Source organism: Choloepus didactylus, chromosome 1, assembly GCF_015220235.1.
Source record: "Choloepus didactylus isolate mChoDid1 chromosome 1, mChoDid1.pri, whole genome shotgun sequence".
Taxonomy (NCBI): Eukaryota; Metazoa; Chordata; class Mammalia; order Pilosa; family Megalonychidae; genus Choloepus; species Choloepus didactylus.
In genome coordinates, this window is record NC_051307.1 from 7,218,452 (window position 1) to 7,236,756 (window position 18,305).

Genomic DNA, 18,305 nt, shown 5'->3' on the forward strand with positions numbered 1-18,305 from the left:
GGTCGCCCCTCTTGTTTTCTCTTGTTCTCGGTGCAGATCGAGCAAGAAGCAGCATGGTCTCCACAGAAAGCGCCTCCTCCACCTACGAGGAGCTCGCCAGAGCCTACGAGCATGCCAAGATGGAAGAGCAGCTGAGGCACGCCAAATTCACCATCACGGAGTGCTTCATTTCGGACACATCATCTGAACAGTTGACGGCAGGGACAAACGAGTACACAGACAGCCTGACCTCCAGCACCCCTTCAGAATCGGGGATCTGCAGGTTCACTGCGTCTCCCCCCAAACCTCAGGATGGAGGAAGAGTGATGAACATGGCCGTCCCAAAGGCACATCGGCCAGGTGAGAGAAGAAATGGGTGGACCGTGGCTTAGGAAAGTTCATCTCCCCAGCCCTTCCATGCCTAGTAGGACAGCCCTGCTCGGCGTTCAGGCCGAGTGTTCCGTTTATTTCGTTTGCTGCACACAAAGCTAATTGGGCCAAAACAACAACCATCATGTATTTTATTCATGAATCTGAAATTTGGCAGGGATGGCTCGTCTCGGGCTCCTCCATCAGCTGGGGAGGCTCAGTTGGGACTGGAGGATGCTCTTCCCAAATGGCTCACTCACCTGACAAGTTGGCGCTGGCTGTTGGTCTTCTCTTTGTAGGTGTGTCCATGCTGACTGGGTCTAAGAGCAGGTGTTTCAAGACACAGAGAGTGGAAATTGCCAGTTTCTTAAGGCTGGGCCTAGAAATCAGCACATTACTTATGCCATATTCTATCGTACAAGCAGAGCCCAGATTTAAGAGGAGACATAGACACCTCCCACCTCTTGATGAGAAGAGTGTCAATTATTTGGGGACCATAATTTAAAAGAGCAGCACCAGTGGCTTTCAAGAGGAGAAAGGTCTTACCAGTGAGCCAGTGTCTGGCACTTTGCTCCACTGAGTTACCCAAGGTGACTATAACTGGTTGTCAGTCAGCCACTAGATGGGTCTTTGACTTGAGCATTTGCAGGTGGCCTGGGTTTGTAAGTGGGAGTTGCAAACTCTGAGGCTTGGAAGGTCTGGCAGGTAATGCAAATGAGTGAAGAGGGGAGAGAGAGGAGAGAACGGGCAGTGATGGGGACACAGGCAAATAAAGAACTCATGGGTTGCCTAAAGGGAGCAGACTCTAACAAGCTCCCACCAACTTCAGATAGAAACAGTGCCCTAATGTAGGCTAGTTTTTCAAGAGAAAGCCAGAAATCTCGATTTTGTATGGAAACTCACCATTTTTAAGAGTTGGCTTATATATTTCCAAACCATTGTACAGGACAAACAAGACACATCTTCAGACTGAATCCAACCCATGTCAGCTAGTTGTAATTATCACCTGAAATATTTTTTCACTCTGAAATAGCTGCCTATAGACACTCCTTTGTGGACTTGCCTGTCCTATCTTACTGAATCCAGTTCTATTTCTCCTTTTACCCATTTTCTGAACCATTGTACTGGTTCCGTTTCAAACATTTATCTTCGCTGTTAAGTTACTGTGATTCCCTTGGGTTTTAAGGCATTCGAACCCAACTGAAATGAGCTTTATAAATGCATAAAAATATATAAAACAATTGTCTGTCCTGCAAATAATCTTCCAAACTGAGTCAAGATTCATGCCAGCAAACAATAAAGAATGAAGGCTTCATTTCTTTTCATTCTGTCTCCCTCCTCAGGGGAGAGGATGAGCTGTTATTTGTGGGTATTTTTTGTTGTTGACATTTATTTGCAAGGCAAATGCAGGAAAAACACAGGATACAAGCCGTGGCTTTTTGTGGCTGTACAGCCTGAGGGTGAGAACAGGAGAGGAGAAAATGTGACTGTGGCTGTCTTGTTTAGCCTTGCTGGGCTTCAGTTGGCTCATCTGTAAAATGGGCCATTTGGGGTTTGTGTAAGATGTAAGGGCAACACAGGAAACCTGGCTAGAGAGAATGTGCCCAGCAGTATAAGCTGTTGTTTCTGTTGTTGTTGAAATTGTTCGATTTGCCAACCACACTGACTCCAAAGGAGCGTCTAGATGTACTGCTGGCATTTCTCTGCCTTCCTTCTTTGTTCATTTTTTCTTTAGTGGTCACTGAAGTCCTGGAAAGCATCCATGTTATTTGTGTGTCATCCGATTAATGCTTTATGCCTCTATCTAAGATACGCAGCCCACATTTTCCCTTTGTGTGTGATTCGGGGCGTAGAATGAGTTTCTAGGTTAAATGCCTGTCCTGTTTGTGCAGGCTTTTAAACAATTAAAGGTTTGAATTTTCTTTTTCTTGGCACGTTAAGTGGCTCATTGATGTTAAAAAAAAAAAGTTTGCACTTTGTTCATGATGTTGTTTCCAGGATTTGACAGCAATTGAAAGTTCACAACTAAGTTACTCTAGTCTTAATATAGTATTTAGAGTAAAATTATTTTATAGCTTAAGGATATGAATGATTTTTTAAATCACTGAAAGTTCTGTTGTCCACAGACTTTGTTTTGTCTGCTCTAGATAACTGTATTTTTATTGAACATTTGATATGTTTTTAAAAAATTATGTCACCATTCTGGAGGCCTTCCTGTTGCTCCTTTACAATGCAACCAAATTCTACACTGGACACAAGATACAAGGTTACAAGTTACCATCCTGCTGCCTGGAGGCTGTGTCAAAACAGCGCCTTGAGCTGTGCTTGGCAACCCAAGTCTTTACCTGTGTTTCCTCTTCTAACTATCTAGAACCATCCGTTAGTTTGTTTCTGTTCATGCCTGCCTGCCACATCCCTGAAGATCTTTCTTCCTGCCGTTAGTTCCTCTTCTTTTTTTGATGATCCATTTTTCCTTACCTTTTCCTTGTGTCTGTCTCTAGTGTCAATCATTACAATTCCAAACTTTCTAAACCTCTGCAAATCAGGATCAAGTCAAATGAGCTCCAGCAAGATGGGAAACATGTCTTAGTTACCTCATTTCTCTCCCAGTGTCCAGCAGAGTGTCTGGTGGGCACATATGCAAGAGATATTTTTAAATCAATTAGTAGTATTGAATTTGTAGACTTATGTATCTAAGTGCATATATGCGTATTTGTATGTATCTATATGTTTGCATATATAGGGCAGTTTTGTCATTATCCAACCATGATATATTTATTCAACAGTATTTATGAAGTACATACTCTGTGCCAGAGACTGCATTAAGTGGATGTGTATAACGCATGCAAACACACACACACAGATGCGTATACAGTCAAACACAATATGTGCGCACACACACATTTGGCACAGAGTAGGTGCTGCATAAATATTACTGAATGAATAATATATCATAATTGTGATTATGACAAAACTAACCAGTTGATTAAAATATTTCAAATATTAGAAACTACTAGTGACATGCAAGAGGACATTTAAAGCCACTCCATCTTCCAGGATACCTTTAAAGAAAATGATTCATTTTCTATCCTTGTCTTTAAACCATAAAGAAATGTCTCCCACAGATAAGGGGAGCTCCCGCTGACTTGTACACAGGGGAGCAGGCTTCCAAATCTAGCTTTAGACTTCAAACAATATCTGCATTTCAAATTTGCTGCAGTTTTAGGACTTGTACATTTTAAATAAAATCTCAACCATGTGATTTTTTTTTTTTTCCATAAGGGGTGGTTATTTCAATCTTTAAAAAAATACAACAGAAAACAAAACTCTGTTCTTCTGAGAAATCGCTGGCAAGTTTAACAGCTTCTTCCCTCTGGGTCAAGGTGGTTTCCAGTACTTTACCGTGCCTATTCTCGGTTTCAGACAGCATTCTGAGCCAGCTTCTAGCATTCTTGGATTACTGCTGCTTCTTTATTCATGATGTTTTTCCTATGCGATCAAGAGATGCCATTGCACAAAGCTACTTAATTCAATTTGAAGTTTCAACAGTGCAACCTAATGCAGCGTGGCCTAGCTGGAGGAGGGGAAGCGAACACCCCTTCTCACCTCTGGGTTTACACTCTCTAGAGCTGGTGCAGGTGCACATCAGTCCGTCCCATGATGAAGACATTTGAGGTTTTCCAGCTGGCAGTGGCTACCCTCCGATACCAACCTGTTGATTCTCTGAATAATTGGAGTTATGTGAAACGGTTCTTGGGATTTAATTTAAGGTCTGTTCATCCCTTCACTCTCTCCTGAGTGTGTGTGTTGCAGCAGAGCCTGGAGAAGAAGAGGGAACTGTGCTGTGTGAGGATGGCCAGTGCCCTCACCTGCAGGCCAGGCTGACCTCAGCACAGGTTGGCACCGCTCCGGCTAAGTCTGCCTTCTTCTTCTCAGGGGTCATTTTGATCAAATCGTTTTCCCTCTCAGAAATCTAGAGGCTCTCATGTTGGCCCTTGAATAGAAATTAGACTCCAGAAGTCTTCCCTCCAAAACCACCCCCTCATCTCGCTCTGTCTGCATCTCCTTCCCACCCGGGGACTTGAGCTCAACTCCCCGCAGGTAAACTGGCTCAAAGACTCTTTCTGCCACCCCAGGAAATCCAGGCTTCACACTTCATTCCCCTCCAACCAACTGGCTCTCCCTCCTTCCCTTTCTCCCATGCCCAGGGCATTACATCCCCCTCCTTATTTCTAGGCATCATTAAAATTGCATTTTGAAATTTTTCTCATTGCTGTTATTCCAAGAGCTATGGCAATGCTGTCCTTTCAAGTGCAAGTATCTTAGATGCCCGCACACAGACACATGCTCGTTTGCACATGCACACACACGTGCACACTCATGCATACAGTTTGAGTTGCTCTGGGCTGCACCCCTCTAGACATGGCACTGCTTGTTCCCTCCCAGCCCTCCCCCCGCCCCCCCTTCTTCCTTCAGTGTATACATATTGCATGTGCCTCCTAAATAAGCAGCACTGTTTTAGAGCTGGGGATACGGCAGGAGGCAACACTGACAAAAACCCCACCTTCAAGGTGCTTGGGAGGGAGACAGACAATGTTCAAAAAAACAAATAATATAGAGGCTCAGATCATGCCAAGTTGGAGAAGAAAGTAAATTAGAGAAAGGAGATAAAGAATAGCAGAGGGGTGTTTGGAGATAATGGCCCAGCAAGGTTTCTCGGGGGAAGATGTGAGCGCAATCTGAAGGACTTGAGGACAGGAACCTAGGACGATCCCCAGGGACTGCAGTCCAGGGAGCAGGAGGAGCAGAGATAAATCCCAGAGGAGAGAAGGAGTTTGGCATTCACGGCTGGATGCAGAGTTCCCTCTGATCTGCCAACCTTTAGAGTACTCCCATAGAATTAAAGTCAGACGAGCCCTGGGGCCTTGGGACAAAACCTCCCCATCTCGCCCTTCTTGCCTGCCCTTTGCAGACCTGCACATTGGAATGCACTCGGTCGGCCTCCCTGCATAGCACTGACTCTCTCCAGTGTGCGCTTGTGATTTCATCATCTCAAGGATTCTCCTGTGAGTTTAGTCTGTTCTCGGTAGATGTTCCTCAGATATTTAAAATAATGTTCTGAATAGTCCCAAGCTTGAACCTCTCAAACAAAAGTTTAGCCGGATTTCCACCTGGCATCTTGGGGCCGTCTCCTCGGAAGGCCCTGCTGCACTGACGCCACGTGCCGGCAGCACTCGAGCCTCCTAAGTGCACCCGCTGCTTTAGGGTAGACGCTGTCGGGCCGGTGTTGTCCGTCTCCCCTCATCCCCATGTGTTCTCTTTGTCCTGCTGCCTTTTCTCTGACATGGCTCACTGTGTTTCTTCACTGGCTTCTTGAGGCTCAGTTCTAATTGTTGGGGAGTCCTAGGCTGCATGGTCCCATGGGTGGTGAGAAAGGTGAGGAGTGCTGCACCTGATGGGCCACCAGTGTCCTAGATTCCACTGCTCCTAAAGCAGGAAGACTCGCCATGGGTACTGGAAGTTCCCTGCATCTGCAGAAGTGCCCTGTTAAAATACTCAACACATATTTATTGACTATCTTCTATGTAAAAAGATACTGTACCAGGTATACTCATATATAAAAATGTGAACATATTAAATCAACACTTCTCACAGTTCTCGTTTGTTCATCAGAATAGCATGTGCTCTTATAGACAGCAGACAAAAGGGTCCTGAAGACACAAGACAGGTAGGTGTTGAGGAGGTCCAAGAAGCAAGACAAAATCCAGAGTAAAGACTCTTGCTTATGAAAGACAAGATTCCCTACTCTGACACATACAAGCAGACCAAACCACCCAGCTTGACATCCTTATAAGACAAAAGAAACTGGAAGATTCTGGGAAGACGCAAAACTGTAAGAAGAGAGCCAAGATAATCTTTCATTGTGGCTCAGTGTTGGTCCTGCAAGCACCAGGTCCTAATGCATCCTGGGAAGAAGCAAGCCATAATTTTAAGTGATATCTTCTACCCACTCCTGTTTGAACCCCTTCCCTGGCTTCCCTTTGCTCTCAGAATAAAGAACTGCAAGGCACTGAGAGATGGGACCTCATTATCTTCACCAGCCTTGACCTCTGATTTCCAGGTTCCAGCCCTCTGGCTGCCTACAAACATCCATCCACAAATGTATCTCCCCTCCTTCTGGAATTCTTCCAATTCCAGTTTAGCTTGGTTTCTTCTGTGGGGATTCAAGATGCACAGGGCTGTTGAAGCTAGTCTCGAGGCAGAGCACATATAACCCCAGCGGGGTTCCTCTTGGGTGGTACCCGAGTGTGTGGTCCCTGTACGGATCTTACGCGAGAACTGGTTCCATCTTTGAATCTTTGGGATCCTTCCCAGTGGGGACTCCAAAGTCCCTGCTAATGGATTCTGAGCTTGCCTAAATGTTGGGGAAGACTTTCCAGGCCAGCTTTTATTTGGAATTTCTTTATTTCAGAAGAATCAACAGCAGCAACAAATGCAAAGCTCTCCTTAACACCTGAGTGTAGTTTTTTAAAGTTCAGCAGAGGGTAGGAGGATCACGGTGTTCATTAGCTCTTAAAAATGCATGAAGCCTCCCAAGTAACAAGCCAAGAATGGTACTAGAATCCGTGTACATGAACCTCTTCTTTCAGTATCACATTATTTATTTAAGACTTTTCCTGGTTGCTGTTTGGGAGTGAAGGTTCATTTACCAAGGGAGGTTCATTTACAGATTTTCATTACCATACTGCCATATTAATATGAAACTAATAAAGCATTAGATTTGGCCTCCCTGGAATTGGTGACCATAGCTCTCAATTTGGAAACTCCCCTCTGGTAACTAACCCATTGACTATCGGGGCATCACAAGTGTGACTGCTGTGGTTTTTATTGAAATTGCTATAACTTGAGTCCAGCTTCGTTTGCTTCTTCCTTTGCATCTTATTCAGTTCCATCCAGGCATAGATATCAAACCTTGTTAGAAATTGATGAAACCTTCTTTTTATGTCTCCCCAGAAGAGATTTAAACTCCTCAGGACTGTGACTCGCTTTCATTTTTTGTGAATTTGTTGTGAAAGCATTCACATATTTTCAGTTTCTGATTAATAAAATATTGGTTAGGAGGAGGAAGTGGGCTTTTGCAAGGTGCCTTAAAACTTTAGGTCCCCAGGAATGCATTTTCTTGACCTATTCATATCCCCAAATCCCCAGAATAGATGTATTCAGCCAGTTTTCATAGGTGAGATAGCTCAGATAAAGAATCTTTTAGGCTCAAAGTTTCCCTTAGATACTATGGGAGACCCTTGGCTTTAAAGACAAGAACACTAAAATGTGAAGGGGTCCCAGAAGTAATTGAAGACAGAGGTAGTACATCAAGGTGAAGCTCTGGACTCTCTAACCAGTTCTCAGTCCATTGTTCTAAGTCCCCATCTCATCAAGTTAAATCAGGGAAAGATTTTGGGGCTTTGCCTGCTGTGTTAGCTTCTTAGGCTGCTTAAACAAATACCATGAAATGGATTGGCTTAAACCATGGGAATTTATTAGCTTCTGGTTTTGAGGCTAAAAGAAAGTCCAAATCCAGGTATCATCAGGGCGATGCTTTCTCCCTGACGAGTGGTGTTCTGGGGCCGGCTGCCGGCCATCCTTGGCTCCTCTGTCACACAGCAAGGCACATGGCGGCACCTGCTGGTCTCTCCCTTCTCTCCTGGGTTTCATTGATTTCAGCTTTTTACTTCCTGTGGGCTTTCTCTTTCTTGTGCCTAAATTCATTCCATTTATAAAGGACTCCAGTAATAAGATTAAGACCCATCCCGATTGAGGTGGGTCCTACTTACAACGGGTTCACACCTACAGGGATGGATTAGATTTAAGAACATATTTTCTTGGGATACATCCAGCTTACAACCTCTGCACTTGTTGTCCACTCCTCCAGGGGACCCATTTCGTATTTTTCCAGGACACAACTTTTCCTAGACCAGTACTTGGAGGCTTAGGAATCTGAGTCCTTATCCTGATAGAATTCAAATCTCTCAGGTAAAATTAAAGTGAAATAATGATCCGCATGGAATTAGGAACTTTGATCAACTCAGCCAGGATTTCTTGCAAACATTAGCATTTGGGGCAGGATGGTTCCTTGTGGTGGGGTATCTGGTACATTATAGAGGTTGAGCAGTGGCCCTGACCTCTGGCTGCCACAGGCCAGCAGCCCCCTCCCCCAGTTGTGACAACCAGAAGTGTCTTCAGGCATTGCCACCTGCCCCAGTCCAGAACCACTGCTCCAGACCCCATGCACTTTTCCTCCAGCCTGGTGCTGGGTAAACAGCAGGAAGCACTGTTTGAGAACAGAGGAATAGAATGCACATCCATTATAGATGTCTCGATCGATTTGTTCCTAGTCTGTTTCTACACTGATTTTGCCATCCTTCTTCCCAAGCTGAAATACATTCAGACTTTGTGTGTGGATCTGAATATATTGAGAAAGTTCAGGAAGTTTTGCCTAGGAAGGGGCAGTGTCCTGGTGCTCAGTTAAAATGAGTCAGGTCTAACACAGCAGTTTTCATGTGGTCGGGTCCACCATAACTTGAGTGCGACCCCAGAGGAGGATGACAGGTTCTGAGCACGCATCTGCTGATGGGTGCAGAGGCTGCAAGAGGAATCTACTGTATCAGAGCTGCAGGTAAAGTGGTCCTGATGGCACCCAGGCTCTAGGTGGTGAGCGACAGAGGGAGCAGCCAATGCTGATTTATTTAATCTGAATTTTTGGAGATATTAGTGACCTGAAGGTGCTCAGTGGATAGTGACAGGAGGATGAGAAGTGGAGCTGTTATGTCAGATAATAAGGTGTAACACTGAAATAATAGCTAAATGATCCCTCAACCCTGAAAGACGTGTGAAAGCCACAGCCTAGGCTCACTCCCACCCTCTCCCTCTCTCTCTCCCTCTCCTTCTCTTTCTCTCTCCCTCCCCCCCCCCCCTTTTACCACCCTCTCTCATATACACACATTTTCTTGGTATTCACTCTGGTCTCTGCTTGCACTCAGCTGTCTCCTTATCCCTCTCTTACCTTTGCCCTCTAAGTCACAGTTTACACCTGTTCTCTGCCTTTTGTTTCTTGGATAAAGTTTCAGAACAAAGGAATCAAAACAAAAGAGAAAGAAAGAAAAGGAGGGAGAAAGAGAGACAGAGAGAGAGTGAGAGAGAAGAAGGGAGGCAGGGAGGGAGGGAGAGAGAGGAAGGAAGGAAGAAGGAAAGGAAGGAAGGAAGGAAGGAAGGAAGGAAGGAAGGAAGGAAGATGGAGAGGATGAGAGAGAGAAAGAAAGAGGGAGGGAAAACAGTGCAGAGAGGAAGCTAGAGGGAAGCAAAGAGAAGAAAGTGAAATCCTAGCGGCTGTAAATCCTTACCAAGAATATAAGTGAATTTTGTTGTAACTGGTTTTACTGAGACGAGAGTGATAAGATGGGGCTTTGGCTATGCCAGTGCCGTGGGCATGAGGGACTCAACACACAAGACAGCCCTGGGGTGTGTGCACGGGCAGATGTGAGTTCCCACGGCGGTGGTGACCCAATGTGATGACTCTGGGCTTCAGTGCAGAAAGCATCCTGAACTTGTCCTTGAGGACACTCAGGGGTGCCCTGGCTGATGTGCTCCTCCTGTGACATCCAGAGAGTGAAGAGGCCAGAGGCAAGTCGGCCAGGGAGGCTGGGTGGTGACAGACCAGAAAAGGTTCTTGCTTGTCCCTGTGGAGACTGACGTTTGCAAGGAGGGTTCTTTCTGCCCCAGGTGGGGCGAGAATGCAGCACAGCCACCGAGTCGTGTCCGGTGAGCAATCTAACCTACCCCGAGGGTTTCTTCGGTGGCTGGCTGGACAGGGAGCAGGGACTGGGAGCGATGGCTCGGCCCAGGACTCAGTAGAAGGAAAGGCGAGTGACAGGTTAGCACCAGCCGAGCTGGTGGAGGGGCTGCTGTGAGCTCAGAGGACGGGGCAGGGGCACCGTAACCACAGCTGGTGCTGGGCGCTTTATTGAGCATTGGGGAGACACTCCTCCCTTTCCCTTGGGTGATGGGAGCACCGACCATTCCTGCTCAGTGGAAGTGTTCAACCAGGCTTTATGTGAGAAGTCTCCTGAGCCCATTACAGCCAAGAAGAAAGGACAGTATATTCCTTTGCTAGGGAGGCCACAAAAAGTGCCACAAACTGGGTGGCTTAAACAACCCACAATTTATCCTCTCACACTTCTGGAGGCCAGAAGTCAGAGATCAAGATGTAGGCAGGAACATGTTCTCTCTCACAGCTTAAGGGGAGAACCCTTCCTTGCCCCTTCCAGCTTCTGGTGACACCAGGAGTCCCTGAGCTTGCGCGTGCACCACTCCAATGTCCACCTCCCTCTTTGCACGGCCCTGTCCTGTATCTCGGTCTCGAGTCTCCCTCGGCCTTTCTCTTATAGGGACACCTGTCATTGGATTTAGGACACACCCCAAAGTCCAGAGTGATCTCATTCTGAGATCCTTAACTCAATCACCTCTACATATACCCTATTTCCAAATAAGATCATAGTCATGGGTTCTGAGAGTGAGTACTTGGGCATCTCTTTGGGGAGCTACTATTTAACCCACTACAGGCAGGGACTAAGGGTTGAGAGAGGAGTCCCCGCCTCCCTCCGCTGACAGACCTCTGGCCCGTGCTCTCAGACCCTCTGAGAAGGGGGCTTCCCATGCAGTGAAATCTGCACGAGGACAGTCTAATTTAACGCCACATGGCCCTCTGGTAGATTCCTCCACCATCCCATTTATGGACAAGGATCGGGAGGCCTCTACTCACAATCGTCAGTCACAACTGATATTTCATTTCTCTCAGGTGAAGGCGGCAGATGGAGGGCGGGGAGAAAAAGAAAAGCAAGTATGCCAGTATCCAGATTTTCCCCACAGTTTGTCTTTCAGTCTCTCTGCACCTAAAGAACCTAGGAAATGGACCAACAATTAGAATATCCAGTTTGCAAGCAGCTATTTAGACTAGCACATGGGCTGGGATTTCGCTTGACATAAAATGCCTTTAATAAACAAAGCTCAGTGATGACTCTGGTGCGTTCTTTCGTATAAGTGCATGAATTATTAAGAGAGCTCATTTGCAGCATTCACACAGTTGGAAGGGTTACTTTGGGTGCTAATCAGAAACATGCACTGTTGAAAGGAGCTAATTAGAGCATGGTACAACTTAATAAAGCTTTCCCTGGATCATTCAAAGATATTATCACTTGGCAGACGTGCAATAAGCAAACTCAAATAGCCCTTGTATATAAAAATGGGGCACTGAGCTATCTCCGTTATTAAAGATTTCCATTTCTCATCCACCTTTTTCAGCTATCCTGACCCTCTTGTTTGCTAAAACAGAAGTAGAAACTCCATGCAAATATCAGGGGCTTTGTCTTTTGATTTCAAACATGTTTGTTCAGTCCAGTCTAAGGCCTGCCCATGCTGCACGCCAGGATGTCTTTTAGGGTTTTAGCAAGCCGTGGTCATTCAATGGAGAGTTGCTGGGATGGAGACTTAACCCAAATCTGTTTTAACACATTACAAACACATCAAGTGCTCACAATTTAGTTGGGTTGCAGAAACAGCATAAGATATTCTTGACCTACATCTGTAAATAACCCCGAACGTGAATGTCTTCCAAGTTTTCTCAAATATTTGGACAAAATGATAAAAAATCATATTAATCATGAAAATAAATAAAAGAGAAAATAGAATATCATTTACTTATTTGTCTCTTAGGAATAAAGACGGCTAATTGCTTCTAGGAAATTAGATCCATAAAAATCCACAGATTTCAATATTAGTCAATTAGGATGTGTTGATTCACATACAAATTATTCTTCACTGTACAAAAGTACTTTCCAGTTTCTTTTTTTTAATGACAGCTTTGTTAATGTTTTCATGATATTTGTTTGCAAATAATTAAACCCTGCTGGGGAAGGTTGAGGAATACATCCGCTACCATAAATGAAGAGAATTAATTTTCAATGCCATCATAGAGAGGCATTAGGGTAATATGTTTCATTTTTAAAACTAAATACTTCCATTTTTCAAGAACTATGCTAATGCATATGGCAGGATATATCTGTACCTTCAACATTAGCGTCTATAATGGCCAGCTCATGCCATCATTTTCTAAGCCATAGTGTAGATGCATCAAATGACCAAAATTCTTTTCAAAAGAATGCCAAATGGTGTAATTTCTTTCTATGAGAGCATTATAAAAAATTTATTGACAAGGCGTTTATTATTAGGCTTTCCTTTATCCTGTTCACTGTATGAAGCCAACACTGAATCACGGCCTCACTGATTTCAGTGAGCCAAACCCAAAGGGTTGCTGGGGCCATTTTAGTGAAACACATGCTACACTTCTTAGTGAAATCGTAGAACTACTCACCGTCACTTAATAGGGTAAAGATACCCGAAGAAAGCAAATGGGAAATGCTAAACAGATTTTTTGCATCCCAAATACCAAGTTACATGACAATATAATTTAAGGACACAGAAATTGCTTGGTAAATTTCCTGAGAATATGGAAATTGTTCTTCTTGTCCTGGGAACAAATCCTAAGAAAATAATAGCATTTAGAAAACTCTTATGCTCATTTAAATTCTACAAAATGCATTTCTCAGTGTCTGCCCTTGTTTTATTTATTTCTTATTCCCCTATACTGTTGAGTGGGCCTTTCCTTCGGTTTTACTGGTTATTCCCTTTCAGTGGGTAATCTGAAGGCATTTTCTAAGGTTCTGAGGTTAAAATCGCTGTTCAAACCCACAATGCTCCCCTCACTTTGTTAGTACTAGCCAATGGCGGCCCTTCCCAGGCACAGATGTCCTGGGGATCCCCCACTCTGGGCCTTCAGAGTCCAAAGGCATGATTGACCACTGTAAGTCTTAAGAGGAAATAAGAAAAGCAGGGGATATTGCAAAGAAGAAATAGAAATCATCAGTTATTTTAGATTTAGAAAGTGAGGAATGAGGCATGCCCCGAGATATATTATGAAGATAAAAATACCCAGTAGATGTCCCCTCTTAGGAGTCCCCCAATGAAATCAAACTCAGCATGTCAAAAATCAAACCCATCGTCTTTTACCACCAAAAAATGATTTTTCTCCCATATATATCTTTTCACAGTTAATGGTTCCTCCATTCACCCAGTATCCTTAAGCTTAAAACCTGGGAAGGATGGTCCCTAAGCCCTCCTTCTCTCTCACCACACCCACATGGCATCTATCCCAAAGCCATCTTTCTTGAGCCCCCTTCATGTTTCATCTTTCCATTCCGTCTTACATCCCATATCTGTGCCCTGAGCTTAGGCCATTGTCATACCCCTCTCACCTACACATCTTCTTTCCCCCAGGACCACATGCCCCGAGCCCTTTCTCTAAGCAGAATTTCCCACCTGATAAGCCATGAAAGAGTTAGTTATAGGTGTGTCAAGGTGATGTGCCTCTCAGCCCTCAAGAAGCCCAGGACAAGAGTTCTGAATTCACCACAGCATGCTGTACAAATGCCCATTGTCGACATGTGTCTTGAAGTGGGAAAGGTTGGGAAGCACTGGGCTAGGGAATGGGCACCACTTAGGTAAGGCCTAGGTTAGAAAGGCCAGAAAGCCAGAACCAGGGGTAAGCGAAGTACATCCAGCAGCAGCACTCTAATTGTGCTCATGCACTGCAGGAGACTGATGGAATGCAATTAAGACTTGACCCGGGGTCATAAAGATGGGGATGAGAAGGGATCAAGAGATATTTTGCAAGTATAATTATCCTGGAGAGGAAGGTGACAGTGAACACTCTGAAGTTTCAAACATTCATGCCTGGAAGGATGGCAATGACATTAAAGACAATTAGATACATGGGAGAAAATAGCATTTGTTTGGTGGTGAGGGTGAGTAGGAGTTGGCCCTTGTGAACTGGGTTTGTAGCATGTGGTATTTAAAACTCAGGATGGACATTCATGTGGAACTGTCTAATGAAGAGTCTTAAATTCAAGTTCAGGGCCCAGGAGAGAGAACAAAACTGAATGTTTAGATGTAAAGAGCTATTCATAAAGAGATGATGAAAGTGGCTGAGACCTCCAGGACAGGTAGCTGAGAACAGAACAGTGGGGAACCCTGAATTTAGGAGATGGATGATGGGAAAGGATCCAGCAAAGGGAAATGAGAACAGACAATTAGAAATGTAGGAAAAGATCTGGGGGAGCACAGGATCATGAAAGCTGAGCGTTCCAAGAATAAAAATATCAACAGCATCCAATATTGCATATGGTACAGATAGGATGGGTGCCAAGAAGAAACCATGGGACCTGGCAATTAGAGGTCATAGTTGACCTTCAAAAGAGCCATTCCAGCAGTTGATGGTGATACAGACTGTGTCACTTCAGATTTTCTAAGAAACAGATGGATGAGGCATGCAAAAATTTTATTGGGAAGAAAGTCTTGTGAAGACTGAAAAGAGAAGAAGCAGGTCTGGTCAGGGAGAGTTCGCAGACCAAGATGCAGGTCTGACACCTGTAGAGGGAGGGAAGGGTTGGATAGGAAGAACCACAGACTGCAATGTCCTTCTGGGGAGGTTCCCACCAGCCCGAGGGGGAATCCCTGGGTGAAAGTTGCCCGGTAGAGGAATCCCACACTGGGCAGCAGGGGGTCTCAGTAGAGCCCTATGATGCTCAGTCCTGGGCTGGGAGCAAGCCAGAGGAAACGTAGCCTCTTCATCCTTGGGGGTGGAGCTGGAGAGTATCAATCAACCTCTCTCCCTGCAGCAGGCCCTTTCAAAGGAGTCCTGAGTGGCTTCTCCATGTGCCCATAGAAGCCAGCCTGAGTGACCTTGAGAAGGAAGTAGGATAATACTCCGGCCTAAGTTGTTCTTATCTCTATACATAGCGCTAACTGAAACAGAAGAGAGACGAGGAGGAATTTAGCATGTAGGCAAGGTCCAGGAAGAAGGCCTAAGAGAGCAGAAAGCCCGTTTAAGTGGCTGGCCAAGGTCACTGAGTTGAACAGAATTGTGAGCCTAGAACCTTCCACGGCACCGACACCATCCTTCTAATGCTGCCCTGAGTGCTTTCATTGGTTCAGGGGTTTGGTCTATCACGGTTTGTATCCCATGTACACTGTTGCCCTTGATGTATATTTTTCTTCTGGTTATCGTGTTTCAAAAGATCTCATTACCTCCATTTCTCTGGTTAATGTATGAAGTTTAAGAGCCTAAGTAATGTAGTGTAGAGAAGCCATCCCTTCCTACGCAATGGAGACGTGTGAGGACGATTCCACATGCTTTTTTGGGGAGCTGTGACCAGATTTCCTGAAAATAGGTTAGTGGGCCATGGCCCTTCCATCTCCAAACCCTGGAGGGCCGGCCTATCCCAGTGCACCCCGGGGCCCTCCCAAACGTCCACCAGATGAAGAAACCAGCTGACTGCTCTGTGTTTCTTTCCAGGTGACCTCATACATTTGCCTCCATACCTTAGAATGGACTTCTTGTTAAACCGAGGAGGTCCAGGCACCAGCAGAGACCTGAGTTTAGGACAAGCGTGCTTGGAACCTCAGAAAAGTCGGACCCTGAAGCGCCCCACCGTCCTGGAGCCCATCCCCATGGAGGCCTCCTCCACCTCCTCGACGAGGGAAGGACAGTCATGGCAGACGGGGGCCGTGGCCACGTTACCTCAGCGAGAGGGGGCAGAGCTGGGACAGGCAGCTAAAATGAGCAGCTCCCAAGAATCACTGCTCGACTCTCGGGGCCATTTGAAAGGAAACAATCCCTACGCAAAATCCTACACCCTGGTATAACAAACAGCATGACTGGACAGAGGTTGTAAATACAATTTAAAAAAATCCAATCAAAGCTACCTTTTTTTTACTGAATTCCAATATTTATAATTAAAGAAAATTGCCAAAATATATTAAAAAAAAAAAAAAAGAAAATACTGAAATCACAGACAGTGCAAAGACTCTCCCGCTTTTTTTCTGTCTGAGTGTGAGCTCCATCTGCCTGGGCATCTGATTTTTTGGGAAAGAAGTCCAGTTTTATGATCTTCACAGGCTATTGCATTTTTACTGATTTTCTACAAAGTGCATGGGGGAACTAATTAAACTTTCTGACTGAAAGTTCTATCACACAAGATCAAAGAAAGAAAACGAGGAAAAAAAATTACCCTATTTGTGAATTTAAAAGAAACATTGATTTGGGGGCAGAGGGAAACTTTAGTCATGTTTACACACATTTCTTTCCCATTAGAAACTGGGTCCTCAATTGATCTTCTTTTGTTGTTAATTAGGATGAGTGCCGTCAGTGAAGGGGTTGGGGGAATCAATTTGGTTTTCCTTTTCGTTTTCTTTTTTAATTTGATGAGACACTCTTTGCATTTTGTCTAAGCGAAATAAAAAAGAAAAGGTTGTCTGCCTTTATTTGGATGTCTGCTTCTCTTGATGCCTACTGATTGCTCCTCTTTGTTAATGAAACTTGTGTTTGCAAACACCAGGACTGAACTTGGCACTCAATTTGATATTTAAAGAAGATACTAGCAGTACAAACAACTCAGAACTACTCAAGTTGCAGGTCCTGCTGGCGACTGGCCCCAATGGCAGGGAGGGGCTGGCCCAGGTATTCTATGCTTCTTTCAAGACGCTACTTCTTTCCTCTCCCTGGCACCTCACCCTCTAGCTAAAGTTTCTCAAACTGTGGCCCATGGACCAACTCCATTCTACTGCATTTTGTAAATAAAGTTTTATTGGAACACAGCCACACCCACCATTTACATATAGTCTGTGGCTGCTTTTGTGTCACAATGGCAGAGTTGGATTGTTGCAACAGAGACGATAGGACCCACAAAGCCTAAAATATGTACTCTCTGATGCTTTACAGCCGGTTTGCAGACCCGAGCTCTACAGTCCCACATTTAGCCCCAAATAGTTTGTGGAAGGAAGAGAGGAGCTAGAGAAGTCCACTCATCTAACCCTCCATGCCAGTAGGACTGGAATGTCTGTTTGCAATAGACCATCTTAGCAGGTACAACTTCCAACTCATTCCTCTACCCTGAGGAAAACTAGTCACTGGTAAGCAGCATTCCTCTGAAAGCTACCTTTACTTTTTCCTCCTTCTCAGTTTATTTGCCATGTGACACATCCTAAAAGAGAACTCACAAACAGTGAGACCTGCGTGCTTTGTTCTGTGACCCTTACAAGTATGCTTTCAAGAGAGTGTGTAAACCCTCCACAACTGCACACCCATTCGTCTCACTTGCCTCTAAGAAGACGCTAGCCAGGGCTCCATGTCCAAGGTTTGGCATTGACCGGAGGACTTGATCGAGTGCCCATGGTTGTGCCATCTCCCAGGTAACCAACTGAACAAGTACCTTCCTCTCCCTTAATATTTTCTGCAGATCCCCATGCGAGCCACAAGCACAAGCAATAACAAGCCGCTTAGTACCATCTGGGAACATGTTCAGAAATGCTTTTCCTTTTCTCTCTGTTTTTCTCTCTCCCAGCCTCCCTCCTACCCTTCCCTTTATTTTCCAGGCAAGCCCATTTGCCTACTTAGATTCAGTGATGCAGAGAGCCTGCCGAATGGGTCCAGACCTGCGTCAAAGGATGCCTGCTGGTTCCAAAGTTCCATGAAATTGGGAAGATGAATTGTGCATATTTTTTCTTGCGTTGTTTTCAGAATTTAATCCGTGCTGAAGACTTACTGTTTGCATCCTCACAGACTGCTTTTTTATATACAAAAGGAATGAAATGCTACTTTCTGGGAAAAAAAATCAAAACTCTATCTTTCATCAATCTAAAAATTCTATATTCCCCAAATTTAAAGATTTACCTTTTTTTTTAATTTTTTATTTTTCTCTCAAGCTGTGCAAAAATAAAAAATTCTACATCATGTCTGATTCTGGAATGTATTGCTTTCAAGTCTCCTGCATTGAAAATGCTCATTAAAA

At 44.7% G+C, this 18,305-nt stretch overlaps 1 protein-coding gene across 1 annotated transcript in view; it reads left to right on the forward strand.

Moving 5' to 3' along the window:
• The window catches only part of DSCAM (DS cell adhesion molecule), an 834,563-nt gene extending 817,539 nt beyond the window's left edge, over positions 1-17,024 (forward strand). Inside the window, exons 32-33 of the mRNA XM_037831465.1 lie at positions 37-339; positions 15,812-17,024. Of these exons, the coding sequence (XP_037687393.1) occupies positions 37-339; positions 15,812-16,161 (653 nt within the window). The 3' untranslated portion in view covers positions 16,162-17,024. The remainder of the gene's footprint in view (positions 1-36; positions 340-15,811) is intronic.
• Positions 17,025-18,305: the final 1,281 nt, after the last annotated feature.